The sequence below is a fragment of the Cricetulus griseus genome, chromosome 7 (genome assembly GCF_003668045.3).
Source record: "Cricetulus griseus strain 17A/GY chromosome 7, alternate assembly CriGri-PICRH-1.0, whole genome shotgun sequence".
In the NCBI taxonomy this organism is placed as follows: Eukaryota; Metazoa; Chordata; class Mammalia; order Rodentia; family Cricetidae; genus Cricetulus; species Cricetulus griseus.
Genome location: NC_048600.1, coordinates 121,269,848 through 121,290,222, shown reverse-complemented (window position 1 = coordinate 121,290,222; position 20,375 = coordinate 121,269,848). Strand labels below are relative to the sequence as shown.

The window sequence follows — 20,375 nt, the reverse complement described above, 5'->3', positions numbered from 1 at the left end:
ATGGAGGAAGGCCTTTTTTAAATAAACAAAACACTTGATTAACTACAGATTTAATAATTTAGATGGCTCAGTTGGTAGGGTCCTTGCTGTGCAAACATAGGGACCTGCATTTGATCCCTGAACCAATATACAAGGTCAGGCATGGTGCTGGGGAGGTGGACACAGGTGGGTCTTTGGGCTCACTGACCAGACAGGATAGCCCCATTAGTTAGTCCTGGGTCCTAGTAGACACTGTGTCTTTAAAAAGAGGGATGGTGGGTGGTGCCTGAGGAGTGTGTGCTCTGGCCTGCACACACACACACACACACACACACACACACACACACACACACACACACACACACACTTATTTTAAGCTGAAGGCAAGTGAGAGTCCACAGAGGAAGGATGAAGCTGTGTCCTGAGGTCCCTTTATCTTCCGGAAATCAAATTCTCTCAGAGGAACTCAAATGTCACAAACCTCCATTGTGGGAGCCACAGAGCCAGGAAAGACCAGTTCTCACTGCTGGGAACTAGTCAGCTGAGGGTAGGAGAAATCTAGAGAGACACTGACACAAGATAACCCTAATTTCCATCTCATTGCCCAAGGGCTCATTTCTTTTCCTTAAAAGTAGTTTGTTTCCCCATAAATGATGCTCCTATTCCTATTCCCTGAAATGATGGTGCGTAAAACCCAAATGCTAACCACCTCCTTGAGTCTTATTCCATTCTCCATAGCTATCATTTTTGTCAGGTTAATTCACAGCCCCTCAATCAAGTGTGTAGAAAAAAAAAAGTTTTCTCCTTTGACACTTACCACTCATACTTGGTCAGCAGCACAATTTGACGTATCTATTGACTGTGTTTCTCTCTAGACTCGTTTCCATTTTCATACAAACATACCGTGATTTCCCCATTAAGTTTTATTTTGATCTCATTGGCTATTCCACTCAACTTTTGGCCACAGTAGTATAGTGTCTGACTTCAGTTTTCTTTTTTCGTGTGTGTGTGTGTGTGTGTGTGTGTGTGTGTGTGTGTGTGTGTGTGTGTGTGTGTGTACATATGTGTGTGCATGTGTGTGGCGTAGGTTTATATTTTGTGCATGTGTGCACATGGAAGCCAGAGGATAAAGCCCTGTGTCCTCTTCTCTTGCTCCTCACCTTATTTTTTGAGACAAGGTCTCTCACTAAGCTGGGGTCTGCCTATTGCCATCACCCGCCACCCTTCAAATGCTGGTGTTATGGATACACATCACCACACCTGGCTCCACAAGGGCACTGGGGATCTGAATCCAGGTCCTCATGCTTCTTTGGTAGGCACTCTACCAACAGAATCATTTGGTTAGCAACCCAACCCTCCTGCCTGCCTTAAAGTTACTCCAAGCAAGCTTTGGCCTCCCCCTATTGGAAGTGCTCTGTTCACTACTCCTCTTCCCCCATCTAGAGCATTGCCTGAGAGGACCGAGCAAGTGCTCAGCCACTGCCTTTTATAGGCAGTTTCTGAATTTGCTGTCCGTTCCTCCTGCTTGTTAGAACCACACATACTGCAGACATGTGGACAGAGTCCAAGGCTTTGGGAGGTGTTATCACTCTAGTTCGAAGGTCATGCCAACCAGAGACAGGACTGCAGATTGTACAGTATGCCAAGTAATATCGCACATCTATCAGAGGAACAAGGCTGTGGTTATCCCATGGGTACCTGTGAAATAGCCCTGAGCGAAGGCTGTCCCTATATGTCACTGATTTATCTCTGTCATCCATGTTGGACATACACACCTGGTAAGCCACTTCTCCAAGTGTCACTTGACTCTGCCTTATGTTCCCTGGCAGGAGTTGTTCTGTATTTGTTATTTCTGTACCCAACATTCTAGTTTCTTCTCTCTTGCTATGATAAACACTGACCAAAAGCAACTTAAGGGAGGAGAGGGTTTATTTTGCTTGTACTTCCAGGTAACAGTCCATCACTGAGCAAAGTCAAGGCAGAAACTCAAGCAGACAGTCACATGATATCCACAGCAGAGAGAAATGAAGACATCCATTTAATGAAACAGTAGTAGTAGTAGGTTCTTCCTTAGAGCCCACGACCTCCTTATCCATGAGTCTTTAACTAGGATTGTAGCACGGGGCATGTACTTCTGTGCTGAGCCTCAAATCCAACCAGAAAGTGGTTGGTTACCCCTGTAATAGGCATGCCACTACTGCAGCAGTGGGCATGTCTTGCTGGTAGCTCACAGGACTCAGGGATAGGTAAGATTATTGGTGACATTTCTTCCCCAGCCATTCTGGGGAAGCTTCTGACACTATGAAAACTAGCCATCGGGGTAAAACTTCTCATTCAATTCTGGATCTATATCTTAAATGCCTCATTAAACATTTTAAAATTATATTTATATGTGTATGTGTTTGCACACACACACACACACACACACACACACACACACACACTTTCTTTTTCTATCCTCTCGCTCTCCTTTTTATTGTACCTTGCACATGTTAAGTAGAGCCCTGCTTCTGAGATCTCTGAGATACACCCCCAGTCCTAGATCAATTCTTTAAAAAGTGCTAGCATACACACTTCTGGTTTTGCTTTTCCACTCATGTATCTGGAAGTTATTTCTGCATCTCTGTGTATAATTGATTTTATTTTTAAATAGCTGCAATTCATTCCCAGCATATGCATTCATCATAGTTGATCTAACTAGTCTCTTAACTCATTACCGATGCCAATGCTGTCTGCCTATGTGCCTTTTAGTACACATTCAGACATACCTTTAGGATACCTTTCTAGAAGTGGAGTTTCTAGATCTAAATATTTGGAATATTTTAAATTCTAGTGGTTACTGTCAGATTTCTCTTTATTGTATCCATGATGGTTAATTGCCCACTTGACAGAATTTAGAATCTCCTGGGAGATGAGGCTCTGGGAATGCCTAAGGGAGATTATCTTGATTTCCTTAATTAAGTTGGGAAGATGGATTATTGTGGGTGGCATCATTCCCTGGCTGGGATCCTGGACTGTCAAAGTGGAGAAAGTGTGCTGAGCAGTAGCACATATTCATTCTCTGTTTCCTGAGCTTGGGTGGGATGCGTCCAGCTGCTCCAAGCCCCATTGCCTTGATTTCCTTACCACAGTGGATAATGTCCTCGAAATGTCAGCCAGAGTGAACACTTTCTCCCTGAAGTTGCTTTGGACAGAGTATTTCATCACAGCAACAGAAAACATAAACTAAGACAATGTTTGCAACAATTTTATGGCTTACCAACGATAGCTGGCACAGTTCCTTATCACATATCTTTTACTGAAACAGCGTGTTCCTCACATTTTTTAAGCTATACCCAAATCCTAAGTCACAGTACAATTTCACTATGGTTTTAATTTTCATTTATCTTACTATGAGATGAATTGGAGATCTTCTATTTCTTTGTGTATGTGAGCATACTTGAAATTGGGCAAGCCTAAGTGTCTGGAGGTCAGAGGTCAAGCTCAGTGTTGGTTTTCAGGTGTCATCCATCACAAAGTGTTTTTTTGACACAGGGTCTCTCATTGGCCTTAGATTCACTACTTAGCCTAGGCTGACTGGCCAGTAAACTCCAGGGATCCCCCTGTTTCCATGTCCCTAGTGCCTGGATTACAAAAGCACATGCTACCATGCCCAGCATTTTGAATGTGGATTCTGGGGATTAAACTCAGGTCCTCATCCTTGCAAAGCAGGTACCCTACTAACTGAGTCATCTCTCCAGCTCCTTGAAATTTTGTTTGAGAAACTTTCTGGCCAAGACATTCACTCTGTTTTTCTACATAGCTTTTTTTTTTTTTTTTAAATGACATCTGATAGGATATGTCTTCTCACTTGTTTCTTTATTTGGACTTTTGAGTTATCTTGTATATTTTCTTACTCTATTATATGTAGCTCCAACAAAATACCTGAGGCCAAATACTATATGAAGAAAGATAGTTTATTTGGCTTAATATTCAAGGCTAACAGTCCTGGTCAATGGTTGGATGGCTTCAACTGGTAAAAAGCCTGCTTGTCTGTGTCACAGATGGCAGAAAAACACTAAAAGAAACAGTTATGTGTAGAGGGGCCACCCACATGTTGGGGCCTCAGTTTATAATAGTTTGCTCAGACTAGTACCTATGTCATCCAAGACCTCTGCCAGCCAATCCTTCTCCAGGGGGGACCCATGACTTAATCTCTACCTTCCACTACGCCCCACCTTTTAAAAGTCCCTCTGCCTCCTAGCATCGCCACACTCAGACAAGCTTCCAGTCATGAACTCTTCAGGGACAAACCTCATTTAAACCATTGCGACTTCCTCCAGAAAACCGTACTTTTATTTGGCCAAGTTATTTATGGCTTAATTTAAGGGAAATCAGCATTTCTATTTCTTCCTATATAAATAGAGGACATCTTTACACTTATTCAAATCATAAAGTAGATTTTAAAGGGTGCATTTGGGAGGTGGGGAGATGGCTCAGTAGCTAAGAGTGCTTACTGTCTGAGCACGAGGACCTGAGTTCAAATGCCAGCACCTGATGGCCAGGTGGGTCTGTAAATACAGCGGTGTGTGGGTTGAATGATTCGTGGGCCTTGATGACTGCCAGCCCCTCTGGGTTCAGTGAGAGACCCTGTCCCTTGAAAATAAGGCGGAGAATGATAGAGCAGGATGCCTAACCTTTCCTTTGGCTTCCATCCATGTACATATGACTCTGAACATGATTGTGCACACATACCACACACATAGTCACATATACACACATACACATTAGCAGAGGCACTTGACAAAGGATAACAACTTGTGAAGTTTAAACTTAAAAGGTACAAGGACAGAATTCAGTGTTTCTGGAGTGGTCCAGGAAAGAGATAAGAATGGGACATATACTAGAGTGGGGCTCACAAACAAACTTGAGATCTCTCTGGGATGTGGAGACCCCGGAGGATACCTCTTAGATTGGATGAGGGGACAGAATGGAGGGATGAATGGGAAGGTTCTTTAGCTTCCAACTTGGGCCACAGGGTGATAGATAGTAATACTGTGAGATAGAGGAGACTGAGAAAGGTCTTGGGTGAAGGCTTGCTTAAAAGGCCAGACCCACAGGACCTTTCGGGTCACACGCCACCAACTGGAATCAAGTAGGATGTTCACTGGGACTTCCAATAACCTCCATGATATCTTTCTGTGAGTTAAAAAAAAATGACACTGCTTCTTTGAAGACAAAGGTCCATGCTTGTTGAGGAGTATGTGACCTGGATTTTAGCTGCTTCTCATTCTTCTGTATCTGGAAGATGTGGTACTCATCTCTGACTGGGACTTTTGACTCACCAGCTCTCTAAGCTTGCCCAACAATGACCTCTGACCCTTACATTCTGCTTCTCATTTAGACCCTGGCTTATTTATTTCAAGACCTTCTAGTCACATAAATCTAACTATCTGCCTGAATATACATTCTAGTCTGCTGTCTTGTCTTTCCCCAAGCTTTCTATGGGATGTTGAAAAAGCCTAGGTGATTAATTCATCTTGGCTACTATAAATCTCAGTGACAGGCTTTTTCAATACTTAAGAAGTTCCTACCATCAGGCCCAGCTGAAAGCAGACCTGGTGGTTTCATAGAATAAGTTTTGTAAGGCAAGTCAAGACCACTGATGTTAAGCCAACCACTCTAGTTTGAAACCATCAGTTCAAGACCCTGACTTTGACCTTAGTACCAAGGTAGATGACACCTCTCTCCAAGGAGTATTGACTCTACCCCTCAAAGCCAGGAGAGACAGGGATTCTAACAAGGTCTATGTTCCAACTATCATTTTCAGTTCGTTTCCTGTATAGTCTCCCTGAAACATAATTACCAGCAATGGCTGAGTACTGCCTCCCCAAGAGTTCTCTCCTTTAATCTTCTCTATTCAGCCACACCATGGGGGTCTTCTCAGGTGGCTAGCATGAGTGCAAGTTGACCAATCCCATGCTAGAAGAACAGCTATATTGTTTAGTCACTGACAATTCTCCACTCCAGGTGCACTGCCCTCTCTGGGCCAATTGAGCTCAAAGGAAGGCAGTTAATGTAATCACACTCAGCCCAGCTGTCAATCAATGGGCTTCCAGTTAGCCATTTCTCTTCATACCCACAGGACAGAGGCAAGCAGGCAAAGCCACAACTTGAAAGGAAAGAAACATTGTCTCCATCTTATTTACTCACAGTTAAAAGCACTCACTCCCCTCCTCTCTACACAGATGTCAGGCTGCCACCCAGCCTGTCTGGTTCTTATTTGTATTCCCTGTTAGGCTATCAAGATACATCCCAACCCCACCCTCCATTTCTCTCCACCTCAATGCCTCAGGGAAATAGAGAAAAGCTTGCCTTTAGTAAACATTTGAGGAAGACCCCTGTCTTAGATAAGCATGGCTCTGTGAGGGGTTGTGGTTTCATCCCACTGTGCCCCATTCCCTCTACAATTATCAAGGAGTAAACATTGCTGGCTTGAGAAGCTCATATTGTTTTCCATAGAATTTGATCTAGTTTCCTAGTGCGCTTTGTTCTTCATTTTTCTCCGACTTCTCCCCTCCTTGCTTCCTTGGCTTGGATGTGTTGAAATTTCTACCCAGATAAAATATCACTCAGCACCAACAAACACTGGCTGTGCAGGCTAGGCTCACCAACTTGACACAAGCTGATGTCAATTGAGAAAATGCCTCCTTCAGATTGGTCTGTAGGCAAGCCTGTGGGACATTTTCTTAATTAGTGACAAAAGGGGGAGGGCCCAACCCATTGTGGGTGATGCCACTCAGGATGGTGGTCCTGGTTGAGCAAGCCATGGTGAGCAAGCCAGTAAGCAGCAATCTTCTGTGGCCTCTGCATCAGCTCCCGCTTCCATGCTCTCTCCTGGTTTGTGTTCCTGTCTTAGTTTCTGTCAATGAACTGTGAGATGTAAGCCAAATAAACCCTTTCCCCTCCAGGCTGCCTTTAGTCATGGTGTTTCATCACAGCAACAGTAACCCTAAGACACTGACTCATCAGATTGTAAATGGGTCAGCCACTGGCCTGTTCTACTGATGGCCAATCAGTAGCCTACACTTGTTTAAATGTAAAAACTATCTTTTCATCGAGAGTCACAATTAGGTAATCTCAAAAATAATAGTCTTTCGTGGTTTATGGGATATGCTTTAAGCTAGTATCCTAGACAATTGTCTTCCCCAAGAATTTTTCTTGGGATCTTAATTCCTGATCCTCTTGGGATCACTGGCTAGTGCGGCAGTATTAATGTTTGTATTCTTTCTTGACCGATTTAGCTCATGAAGCTGTTTTGTGAACTTAGTGAAGCTCAACGATAAGGTAGCTGGTGCGATGGCTGGTGACTGTCATCCCAGCACTCAGGAGCTGTGACAGGAGGATTGCCTCGAGTCTGAGGCCAGCCTGGACAGAGTGGGACAGTGAACCGCTTGCTGAGAGATGGTTGCTTCTGTCCGGAGGTTTAGAATCTTCCAGGCAGACCTAATAAATATTCAGCAGGCGCTCAGGCGGTCCAGCCCCATGTGCGCCCTTTGCATGTAGATCATTCCAGCTCCTCTTTCACAAGCAGTTTCACTTGGTAATTTACAAACGTGCTGGCTGAACTCTACACCTGCCAGTATCTCAGCAATTAGTTTAGGATGCAAAATGATTTCTAAATTAAGGTTCTGGACATGTAAAATAAAGAGAGCCTGATCATGGGCATCACAGATCTGATAGCCAATGAATAATGAGATCACAAACCAGAACTAGTCCTCAGGCGTCTTACCGGGTGATAATGACTGTCATACAAATCTATACAATACGCAGGTGAAGTGCAGGTCAAAGACCGAAGGGTAGGTAAGAGGCCCTCAAGATCAGAGTTATTCAAACCCGCTCCCTTTTACTACTCTGTACAGAGTGAGGATTAGGGCTTGGGCATTTTAGTAGCATAAACTAGAGTGACATTTTAGTCGGGTGAAAGGTTAAACCAGTAGAGACTGATAAAACGCCAAGTAAACTCCAGAAATGCCAGTGCGTCCAGGTAACTTGAGAATAGGTTACCTATGTACCTGTTAAGGAAGGTGGCATCGGGGGACCCGTGCCTGGTTCCTCCCGGACAGAACTTCCATCCCAGAAAGAGGAAAGTGTGAGCAGGGAAGCGGGAGTGGGAGGAGGAAGGTGGGGAGAGGAGGAGGCCCGGCACGACGAGCGGAAGGAGAGGAGGAGAAAAAAGAGGGAGGAGGAAGCGAAGGAAAAGGGAGGAAAAGAAGCAGGCGGCGGAGGAGAAGGACCCGCCCCTCCCGGCTTCTTCCTGGGCTGGGCATCTCCAGGGCCTCCCCGGGACCTCCGCCCTTGACTCTTCGCCGGGCTCTCGGGGACCCCAGAGGACGCCAGTCCCGCTCTGTGCAGCGCAGCGCTGGGAAGAGGCCCCAGGCTCGCGCTTCGCGCGTCCCCGCCTCGCGCGCTCCCATCCCATCCCAGCCCGCGCGCGCGCGTGCACCCGTACACACGCTAGCTCTCCGGGCATGCGCAGTGGGCGGCGCCGCTCCGGGCCGCCTCTAGCTGCCGCCGCCGCGAGTAGGAAGCGCGAGCGCCGGGCGCCGGGCTGTCAGTGAGCGTGGGGCCAGCCAGCGAGCGAGAGAGCCGGAGAGAGCCAGAGAGAGCGGCTCCGCTCCCAGCTCCCAGCTCCCAGCTCCCAGCAGCGCAGCGCCGGCCCGGCTCTCCCCGGCCACCGCCGCCACCACCGCACCTCTGCACCGCCACCTCGGCCGCCGCCCCCGCCCACCCCGGCCCTCCCCGGCTGCTGCTCCCCGGCGGAGGCAAGAGGTGGTTGGGGGGGACCATGGCTGACGTTTACCCGGCCAACGACTCCACGGCGTCTCAGGACGTGGCCAACCGCTTCGCCCGCAAAGGGGCGCTGAGGCAGAAGAACGTGCACGAGGTGAAGGACCACAAATTCATCGCCCGCTTCTTCAAGCAACCCACCTTCTGCAGCCACTGCACCGACTTCATCTGGTAGGTGCGCGCGGTTGCCCGGGGGACCCGGGAACCACCTTTGCCCGGGGACTGGGGCTCGGGGACGCCTCCAAGCCCAGGCGCGTCCACACTCTCACGGACAGGACTCCTCCAAGAACTTAGAGTGCCTGGCCGGAGTCCGAACTCTCGCCTGGAGTGACAGGCGCGCACCCACGCGGGACACTCCCTGGGAAGTGGCCGGGCGCTGCCTCGCATGCCCTGCCCTGAAGGGACTCTTGGCTTGGAACCGGGGTGACACGGATGGCGGGGGTGGGGGGGGGGTGGTCCCCTCGCCTCTTCTGGGGCGCACGGGTCTTCCCCTTAGCCAAGCGGAGAGGCCAGTGTGACCCAATGGGAGCGAAGGGAACGGGAAGGCTGGAGACAGAGTGGCCCCGAGACGCGCGACAAACACGCCCCGGAGTAGCGGGGAGCCGCCGCGCTCCGCTCCAAGTTACTGGCGAGCCAGGTTGGGCGCGTTCCGGGGAGTGTTTGTGCCTCGCGTCGGGCTGGGACTCCGCTGGAACCTTGGGTCCCTGCCTACTGTAGGCTGTTTCTACTGGGCACGGAGACTTTGACTTTTCTGGGTGAGCCCAGAGGCGGGAGGGTGGGGAGGGAGAGAGATGGGAGGCAGCAAACTGTTGAAAGCTTGCAGTGGGGGAGGAGGGCTAACCCAGCAGGCAAATGGCAGAGGGCAGAGGGAGTCATTTAAAATAGACCCTGTCAACAGGAGATTAGATTTGTAACCCCGTTGATGAGGACAGAGGGCTCATTTAAGACAAATACTGTAATGGCTAAAGGTGTCAGGGTTCAGGTGATTTCCAGTGAATGCCGAGCATTGGTAACTGGGGGGCTGGATTCATGGAAGGATTCAGGGGTCTCTCTGGAGCCTGCAAAAACTAGGTGAAATTGTGTTTATGCAGATTTATGCTTTTTTCTGGTGAGAATTATAGCTTTCATCTGATTTTTAAAATGTCAGTGAACCCCCCCCGTGCCCCCAAATCCCAATGTTTAGCAATCTGGAACTAACAGAACACCCAGTCCCCCTTCCCTCCCACCACTTTGACATCCTGGCACTTCTTCATGTTTTTGGAGTAAGAAGTTCCTTATAAGCAAGAACTATGGCTGGGACTCCTGGGTGGGGAGCTGCAGGGGGGTGACGGTGCACCTAGACACCAACCAGTCACCGGGCTGGCATGATTCATGTTGGGGTTTCAGAGTGTTTATAGGATGGATGGCTCTGAATCTATGCCATATAGAGAAAAGAATTAAGAGGGGAATCCCACCATCGGGGTGCCAATAAGATGCTTGATTTTTCCTTCCTTTTAAGAAATTATTCAAAAAATGCACATCGGTGAACAACACAGCCACTTTACAGTTTCCATAATGTAGTTAGCGTCTGAAGCAATCGAACTCAAGGAGTGGGTAACTGTAGATAAGGCTACTTAAGAGCAAAGAGAGGATATTACATTTGGCAGTTTGCAGCCTCCTGTGTTAACTCTGAGATTCTGTTCAAAGGGGACAGACTGCTGATTGCTTCTGCCGGAAGTAGATAAGTTAGAAAAAGGACTTATTATTACCAAGCTAACTAGTGAATCTCCAGGATCACTGCCCAGAGGCTCAGTCCCCAGTGAACTGATGAGGTCCTCAGGTCACCAGGTGCACTGTGATGTGGAAGTAAAGATTCCTGCTCCCTTCTACTCCAAATAGCCCCCCAAGCAAATGCTCCGCTTAATCTGAAAGCAGCCATTTGGGTAGCTAGGGAATCCCCCACGAAGATCATCTTGCATGGGTTTAATTTCTCTATTTTCCTTCATTATGGCTTCTATGAGTCTTTCATTTACAGTTTTATTTCAGCATTTAAGCACTGGTATTTTAAAGCTATGCTTGGATTTAATTTTTTTGGGGGAATGACTTTAAGATAATTATAAAGAAATGTGGAGTACTTTGTAAACTAAAATGCTATGCAAAGGAAGAGATTGAGCTGCCTCTGAGAACATTTTGATGCAGTTCATTCTGTTGGAACAGTATTTGTAGACAAATATCCACATCAGGACTCTCTGCTTACCGAGTCAATTCTCTGGAATGATTTACAAGAGTGGAGTGGTCTCAGTATATGCTTTGAATGCCATTGGTTCTCAACGAAAATTAGATCACGGATAATCTCAAATGCAAGCAATAGCATCAATGTTTTATCAAATTGGGTACCTTCAGCCAAAATTACATGTAAACAGTGGTGCTATTTGGCAATTTCTAGATACATGCTCTTTGAAACAAACTTCTAACAAACTACCTTTTAGTTGTCTTTAGGGAGAAAAAAATTTACTTTGTTCAGGAATAAAAGTAAGCCACGACCCCCCCCATTTTAAAACCACAAGCTCTGTTTTGTCATCCCAGTATTGTACTCAACAATTTTGAGTATGAAGTCATGTTCTTGTTTTGAAATTTAAGAATCAATTACAAAACAGAGAAGACTAGAGAGAAGCTTGGTAATAGTTCAGCAGCCATTTATAGACAGATTCACTTGTTTATTTAAAAAAGATGAATGTACATGTTCAATAAGTTAGATACTTCAACACTTTTTTCTTATCAAGCCATTGGGTTCCAAGTATAGACTTTGAAACCCTGTAGAATACTTGTTCATGTAACTTGTTACAATGCGGTCTCAATGAAAAGGATGCTAAGATACCTGTTCTTGTTTTGTTTTCCAGGGGGTTTGGGAAACAAGGCTTCCAGTGCCAAGGTAAGCTGCCTCAGTGGGCTTCATTTTCAAATACATCCAGCAGTGGGCTCTGCACTTGGAAACTCCACCTTTGCTCACCTTTTATCTGTGGTCCCAAAGACATGTTATTTAGATACTACGTTTCAAAAGACAAGTGATGTTAGTATGGCCCTCTTAAGAAAATTATCACATGGTATTGCCCGTAATCCACACATTGAAATGCCTTTTTCTCATTGAAAAAAAAAAAGCAAAAGCCTTCCTATAATTTTATTTTTTGCTGAGAACATTCCTGTCAGAAACTGCTGTCTTTGTGTGGGTGTTTAGGGGGAAGAAAAAGGAATCACTTCATATTCATGCAGAATTTCTTTCCCTTTCTTCTCTTTGTTTTGTTTCTCATCTTTTTCACCCTATACCTGGGGTTCCCAAGGCAATTCATTTTAGGCTATACATCACTCTAAGAAAGTTGTGTAGATCACCTATTGTCCCCAGGAACAAAGTATTCACACTTTGACATTATGTCAGCTCTATGAGAGTGGCTGACAGCTCTAGTATCACCGGGTGGTGTGCCTCTCCATCAGCTTAAGTTTATGACTCCATGAATGCTGTCCTCTGGCAGCACCCACCAGCCGTCCTCGATACCCTACAGTTGCATTTGTGCTCACCCAAACCAAAGCCACCATCATTGTGTGGCCATCAAATATCTAACTTTTTATATTCTCTACCTTATCTATTTCATTGGGTTAATTACTCCTTTTTAACTTGCAGAGGCATTTCAGGTTCGCTGGCTCACCTTCTGGCTTGCCTGCTCCTCATCTATAGCATGTTTATTTAGTTCGGGTTACATTTCCCATCTGGGCATAGGTTTATTATTAGGGCGAGTGGAAAGTACATTCTAGCCTGGAAATTATTGTCCTAAGACTGTCTCTTATTAAGTGCATTAGGGAAAGGCACTGTATGTGCTTTTCTGTTTTACAAGTGATGGTATATTACTAAGTTGATCTTTTTGTAAACTTCCAATTTGGTGAGCTTGTTTCTAACAGACATATTAGAGAGGGGACATTTTACAGCATAATGATCATTAGTACTGTACCTTTCTTAATTCCATGATGTGCTTAAAACCCTGATTGAATGAGTCATTTTGAGAGTTCCATTTGAAAATGAGCAGATATTCCTTTTAAACAAAATCAAGAGGAAAGCACATTGGAGCAGCTCTATAACAGATGAAAGGAAGACCTTGGTTTTTAAAGTTATAGGCCTGAACTTTATAGGTTAGGTTTGGGTCTAGGTTGGAATGTGATTTTTAGGTAGTTGAAAGATGCAAATGAGATCTGAGTCTGTTACTATTTTAATAGTGACTTTGGTTTGGGTCAGTGCCTATGGAAACTTACAAGAAAAATATTAACTGAATTTCCTCTGATATTATTTGTCCAGGAGAAAGTAGGTATGCTGTTTTAAAACTCTTTCTTTTCTTCTCTTCTATGAAACTGATTCAAAGTCAAGTGGGTTTCTGTCAGCCCACTGGTCAGAGCAGGTTTTGTTGGTGAAGTCATATTGGGTGGCTGTGATGCAAGGTCACCAGGAGTTCTATGCGATGTTCTGCACAGCATGTACTGATGGATTCTCGGGTTAATAGTCTCAAACCTTCATAATTCCCTTTTACATGATTTCCTTTTTACACTCATGGCATCTTTACAAACTGAAATAGCACACCCCTTTTTCTTTCCACCTCTCCCAGGGATAACATCTTTTAAAAACACCCTTTTAGTCTCCGTTTGCACATGCTTATAGTTGTAAAAGAGACGCAACTTTTATGTTATTTGTGCAGGTGCATTGTTTTCCCTCAGTGTATGCTAAATAGTCGTCCATGCCAGCATCAGCTCTTCCTGATTCTGTGCAGTGGCTTCAAGTGTGGTTATTCATCCTTGTCTCCACAGCTGTACATTTCAGTTGCTACTAAGTTCTCATAGACACAAGATAGAGAGCATCTCTGGGAACTAGGGTAGGTATTTCTAGAATAGATACCCAGAAGTGTGGATGTGGCATTTTAAATTTTAATGAGTACTGTAGAGTTGCTGTCCAAAAGGGCTCCAATGTACAGTTCACTATGAATGTAAAGCATGCTTGCCCTTCCCTTCACTCTCTGGTTAGAGAAGTTGCTACAGAAATCAGCTCTATCTTTGCTAATGTCAGAGGGGAAAAGGGGCTTACTTTCAACTTCTGTCTCCTGGGTTATTAGTTATTAGTGAGCTCCAATGCTTTCTCTCTCTCTCTTTCTTTCTCTCTCTCTCTCTCTCTCTCTCTCTCTCTCTCTCTCTCTCTCTTCAAATGTGTAGTAGCCATTTATATTTATTCTGTGTCTTGCCTGACCAGATTTACAATAATGTTGGATTTACAATAATCCTGGATTTACAAACCACACGAATTGAAGAAGTAGGCTTTATGTCCAGTTCTTTGCTTTGAAGACTCTACCTTCCAGTTGTTTTAAGTGATGGATTCCCCAAGTGCAGACACACATTTAATTCACAATAACCTCTAGGATGGAGGTATTTCCAGGTGCTATCTGCTCAATACATTTTGTTTAGTTTGTATCATCTGTGCTTGATTCCTTGTGGCCATATTGTATCTTACTGTGGTAACTTAAGAAAGATGCTATGCCCAAGACAGTTCTTTTAATCCCCCAGGAGTCCTTATCCAGCCTGCCTTGCTTTCAATGCCTCCTTAAAAATCAGTGCTCCTCTGAGCACCTCACCATTTTAGAATACATTTTATCTTACTGTTCTCTGGCCTCTTCCCCTTTGATTCTGGTTGTTAGGAAGTTATTCCCATTCAGGAGACAAACTCATCCTCATCCACACATTGAACAGTTCTTTCTTCCAAATGGCTGCAGGAGTTTGGAAAAAAAAATGTTTTGAGAAAGGGTCTCACTGTGTAGCTCTGACTGGCCTTGAACTCTCAGAGATCTGCTTTCTTCTGCCTCTTGAGACTTGGAATTAAAGGCATGTGCCTGAACCTGAAACTTTTTAAATTCTTGATATATTAGGCTTTGACTAACTGATGACAATAGTTTCTAGTTTGTTTGTTTGGTCAGTAGATAAAAAAGTTGTAGCAAGTGTACCCTCTTCCTCCTCCCCTACTTTTCCCTTCCTTTCCTCCCCTCCTCCCTGTCCCTTCCCTCCCTTTCTCCCTCCCTCTCTTCTCTGTCTCCCTTCCTTCTCTCTCATTTCCTCTTCTTTTTTTTTGTTTGCATATGTTTCAAGCAAGAATCACATATCCAAGTCACAAGTAATAAGCTCTCATAATTTTGCTTAGTGAATGATAAGAATTAAAACACTAAAATAATAAATGAATTTTAGCCCTAAAAACTGTGTGTGTAATATGTGTCGCTAAGAAAAGATTTTATCATCACATGGAACACTTAAGTTTATTTCCTTGACCTAAGATTTGACATAAATAGAATTAGGGAAACTTCTGGAAAAGTGTTAAGTTACTCCCACTTTCCCAAAGTGGATATTGTACCATTCTTATTTATATTGCATTGTGGATATACAACTCTGAAAAGTGATATTACCAGGCCTGGTAACCCAGGAGGATCCTATTTGAGAATTTACTGTCTGGATGATGATAAAACCAAGAGCCTTAATACTAGGGAGAAGAAAAAAAAAAAAGATGTTCATGGTAGGCCCAGAAACTATGAAATAGCTCCCTTAAGTTCTCCCAGGATCAAGACAACCTTGTCCTTTTGTAGCTCTTAAAGGTTGGCTAGGAGGCTCCTATTCTCCTTTTGGATGTTTGCTCTCTATTTTCTGCCTCCTGGTTTTTTTGACTCAGTGACTTCTGTGATCATTTCTTCTCTCTAACATTAGTAGATAGCTGATACTCATCCACATTCTCCTTTTTTTTTTCTTTTCAGAGAAAGGAAGAGAAAGGGAAGTAGATTTGTTTGGTCTAGGCATTGATGACACTGGATTTGTCTGTTATACAGGGAGGTAGGTCTGTTTCCAGGAAGGATTTCTATTTTGCATCCGCTGCTTCCAAATGCAGTTGTCTAGGACCGTCCTTGGTACTGTTCTCACAGAGGCTGGTCCTCTGGGGCTATCTGCTACTTTCACTACTGGAAATGGGAACGAGCCAAGTCATTTTTTTTTCCTTCTCAGAGTTAGCAACAGCCTTGCCCGTCTCTAATTACAGTGGTGGAAGCAGCCTCTGAAAACGTGACCTGCTTATTTGAAGTGCCCAGCAGTTGCTCATGTAGTTTGTTGCATCTAGCTAGCCTCTGAATTTTTCTTCAGCTTCTTTTTCTATTGTCTCTCCTTTGTTTAATCTCACACATTAAAATGAATTTCCAGCCCAGGCTGTTTGGTTGTGATATCTGTTAAGACAGCATCCAAAGTCAGTCCTACATGCAATTATAATCAGTAGGAGCCTATGGCACTGCAGGGTCAACCCTGAACTCTCGGAGCTCTGTGGGAGTGAATCTGCATTTCTCCACTTCTCAGTGGTTAGGGATCTTGAACTACCCTCTTGCTAGGGACACACATACCATATCCTGTCCTTAACCTGTGATACTACTGAAGCTCTAACTTTTCAATAGTTTTTCAGCCAGCTTTTCTTTTGCTTTGCTGGTGACATTTTATTTTGGATCCCTATTAACATACCTGATGAGGATGGGTTTTGCATGCCCTCAAAAAAAAGTTAAAATTGGTGTTTGATTGGGAAAGAGGACAGAAAGAATATTTATTTGCCCTGGGCTGGTACAAGTGGAGTGATTCTGCAGAGAGACTCACTTAATGGAAGTTGACCTTTTTTGACACAGTGTTTCATGTACACCAGACTGCCCCTGGACTTGCAGTGTAGCTGAGGATGACCTTTAACTTCTCATCTTCTTGCCTCTGTCTTCCAGATGCTGACATTACCGGCATGTGCCGCTGTATTTTGTTTAAGTGGTGATGGGGCTTAAATACTAGGCAAGCACTCTACCAGCTTAGCTGTATGCCCAGGCAGAGACTGGGCTTTAAACAGAAATGGGGCAGTGGGGATTGAGCTGGCAGCTTTGTAGAACAGGGATGTCCAGTTGTCGTCATCTGCCAAGTAGTGTGGATACCAGGTGCCAGGAGATAGATGAGGGCCAAGAGCCAGACTGGGCAGAACTATGAGCTTGGCCAACTTCAATGGAATATGGAATATTCTTTTTCTTCTCATGTGCTGGAATCACTGCCTCGTTTTACATGTTTGTTTGTTTTTCGGTGCTTGGAATTGAACCTAGGGCTGCTAAATTGTAATCCCAGCCCAAATTCTGAAGGATGCACATTTTACAAGTAGCACAAAACTCAGCCTCCTAAAACTGCCAGTGAGATCCAGCTGCCTACAGGCTACACAGTGTGTCAGAGGTTTCTGCAATCCTTTGTCTATAAAGCAGAGGCTCATGCCTTGACATCCCCTTTCTGACCGGGTTCCCCACTCCCAAATGACGACTACAGCTAAACTCTTCAAAACAAACTGCACGTGCATTTATGTGTACACATTTGTTTGTGAATGGAGGTGGGCCCGTGCCATAGCATTCGTGTGGAGATTAGAGAATGAACTCGAAGTCGGTCCTTGTCCTCCACCTGGCTGAGACAAGAGCCTCATTTTCATCCATTGTGCTATGGTAGGGTAGCTGACTTGTGAGCTATCAGATTCTCTTGTCACTACCCTCCCATCTCCCTAAAGGAGCACTAGGATTACATATATGGATCCAACTGCTTCGGGCTTTCTACCTGGGCTCAGGGCATTTGAACTCAGGTCTTCATGGCTGTGTGGCAAACAACTTCACCCACTTGAGGCATCTCCCCAATCCTCTGTAGATGAACTGTTGGTGTTAACTAGAATTGCAAATTTGATACAGGAAATAGTAAGTTCAACTTGAAACTCTGGAAGGTTTATAACAATGTATGAAGTGAAGTGTTCTGTCGATGTCAAAGACCATTTAGGCAGGTGAGGGCAGGTATCACTCAGGCTCTTCTCAACTAATCCCCACCACCACCACCACCACCACCAAAGATGCATAGTATTTGTTGTTAAGTAGAGGTGCCAGGCCGGAAGTGGTGTCAGATATTCCATCTGGCACTGATTTCTGTTACATGGCTTGGGGAGTGGCTCTCTTTTACTCAGTGAGCTGTTATTTTATTAATAGGCTTCCTCCCCCACTGGAAGCCATAGGTGTAGTGTGTGGAGAGTTTATCTCCCTTTGTAGGCAGTGGGACTCTAACAGACGTTTACTTTTGTAGAGGACTTTGACAACTGGCTCCCTGTCTTTCACTTTCTGGTGTCTTGCTTTCATTCCCTCTGATGGCATTTCACTTTCCCAGATACTATACCCCAATTTAAGGGTTTAGACACAGCAGCCTGTAGGTTGTGCATCTGCTTTCCTTTACCGGATCAGCCTGGTTTCAGAATAGCATCCATTTCTGAGCTGCCCCAGGGTGCAGTTTGGCACTCAGTAGGGTGTCCAAAGGCCTTTTCCCTTGCCTCTTTTGACTTTCCAAGGGATGTTTTCCTCCTTCACACAGGCATGCTTCCTTCCTCTGGTCCTCTGGCCATCATAAGCTACACCTTCGGACTTGTAAGTCTTAGCTTTAGTGTAGTTCAGTCTTGTCCCAAGCTTCCTACCATTCTGGATATTTATGCATGTTGCAGGAGCTTATCTCCGCCTTGCTCCTTCCTCTACTGGCAGAGTACAAGACCTAGTCTTCTTCTTGTGTGTCTCCAGTGTTTAGTGCAATGCTTGGCACTCCATAGACATTATGTAAATATTTGTTGGGTGTGTGATTATATAAATATTAGAGTGGTTATGGTATGAATACTCACAACCCAAAAGATAGCAGCTTTGGGCCAAGCATCAGCCTTATTGTTATTATTTTTTAAAAGCTAGTTTCTTGTCCAAAGGTATGTCAACTAGAGTAAATCTTCAGAGGACTTACAAAAAGCACCTTCAGCAGCTTTGAAAAAACAGAGCAGAAAATTCTAGTTTGCATTTATTATGAGCTGTATGTAGTACTGACCCTACTAAATTAGTATAATGGGAATGGAACTTACGTTCCTTCTCTCTTATGAAAAGTGTGCAAGCACCAGGGATAGATCTCATTGCCACAAATAAAACAATGACATCTTATGGGCTGTATTAGGAAGGCAAGATGTGTTGGATCCAGGGTGAAAAACTGAAGCCATTCTTCAGGGTACGTTCAGCTCTGTCACATCACTTCAATGTTCTGTTTCACTTTGAGATCTCTAATAGCTGACCCCATAGTGTCTTGCCCAACCACATCGATTCTGTTATTTTTAAACTTCCTGAACCTGAAAGGTTTTTTGAGCCTCAAGGTGAGAAAGAGGGGATGGAAATGGTGGCATGAACTATCTGTAATTGGATTTCAATAGCTTCAAAGGCTTTATTCAAACAGAAAGAAGAAAAAGCTCACATTTATTAGTTGTTATACACTATTGGGGTTTTCTCATTTTATATGACTTGTTCTAAAAGCTCCCCAGAGTCTCCTTTGTGGAGAGAGGGTTGAGACAGGCTCCAGCATGGGCAGCCTGAGGATGGGGCCTGGGTTCCGATTGTATCCGTTTTGCAGAAACACTTCTCCAGCCAACTGGAAAATGTTTCCTTTTGGTGCTGGTGAAGCCAGGATTTGTATGTAGGGGAGGAAAGAATGATTCCATTAGGGAAACACTGAGCCACCTCCCTAGGACTAGACTCCCCAAGTCTTTATGGTTTTCACCCTTCTCAGACTTTCCACAGCAAACCCTTCATTTCAACTCTTGTTTTTCCACCAAACCATGAAACTCATGGTAGGCGTTAACTTATACCGTAAGCATCTCAGTAGGGACAAAGTATTAACAGTCAGATTGAGTGGAAATTGCTAAAACCAAATTTAAAAAAAAAAAACCTCTGTATTAAATTATACAAAGGGGAAAATGACTTGTGGAAATAGCTTTTTGTGATGTGAAGAACAGAACAGAGGGGAATGATTGATTGTCAGCACAAAAACTGGAATTATTTAGGAGCAAGTCCACAGTTCATTGTTCATGACACCGTCCCTCGATGTCCCCCCCATCCCTTATCTATACATTTCTATTTTTGGTATTTTAAGGAATGCAAGGTCCATCTGTCTTGTCTGGGGTACCTATACTAAGGGACTGGGAAATCACTGATGATGTGAATCAGGTCATGAAGGCATCTTATAGATTTGCTTAGGTCTGATGAATGGACTATTTTTTTTTTCAAAAGAGAAATTTATTGCATTATTATTATTATTATTATTATTATTATTATTATTATTATTTTATTAGTTCAAATTAGGAACAAGCTTACTTCAGATGTCAATCCCTTCTCCCCCTCGCTCCCCTCCCCCCAACATCCCACCTGCTCCTAGCCATCCCCCCTCCACTCCCCAGTCAGGGTAAGGCCCTCAAAAGGGGCTCCCCAAAGTCTACCACATCATCCTGGGCCAGGCCTAGGCCATTCCTCATGTTGGACTATTTTTTTTTAAACTGTGTTATGAGTTACACCTCTAGCCCTGGTCATGATCCTTATGGTATTTCTTGTCACTCAGGGGTGTACTTCACATGGTCAGCAGAGTGGGGGTTTCTTGTACTGAAAGCACAGTGACAGCCACTGTCTCTCCTCTTTCTCCATATA

General features: G+C 44.5%; 2 protein-coding genes across 2 annotated transcripts in view; one reads left to right on the top strand and one right to left on the bottom strand.

Moving 5' to 3' along the window:
• Positions 1 to 8,221, bottom strand: part of Apoh (apolipoprotein H) — a 57,722-nt gene extending 49,501 nt beyond the window's left edge. Inside the window, exon 1 of the mRNA XM_027425840.2 lies at positions 8,034 to 8,221. The gene's annotated coding sequence lies outside the window, so the exon portion shown is untranslated. The remainder of the gene's footprint in view (positions 1 to 8,033) is intronic.
• Positions 8,222 to 8,806: 585 nt separating this feature from the next.
• The window catches only part of Prkca (protein kinase C alpha), a 384,973-nt gene continuing 373,404 nt past the window's right edge, over positions 8,807 to 20,375 (top strand). The window contains exons 1-2 of the mRNA XM_027425841.1: positions 8,807 to 8,979; positions 11,688 to 11,719. Coding sequence (XP_027281642.1) covers positions 8,807 to 8,979; positions 11,688 to 11,719 — 205 coding nt within the window. The remainder of the gene's footprint in view (positions 8,980 to 11,687; positions 11,720 to 20,375) is intronic.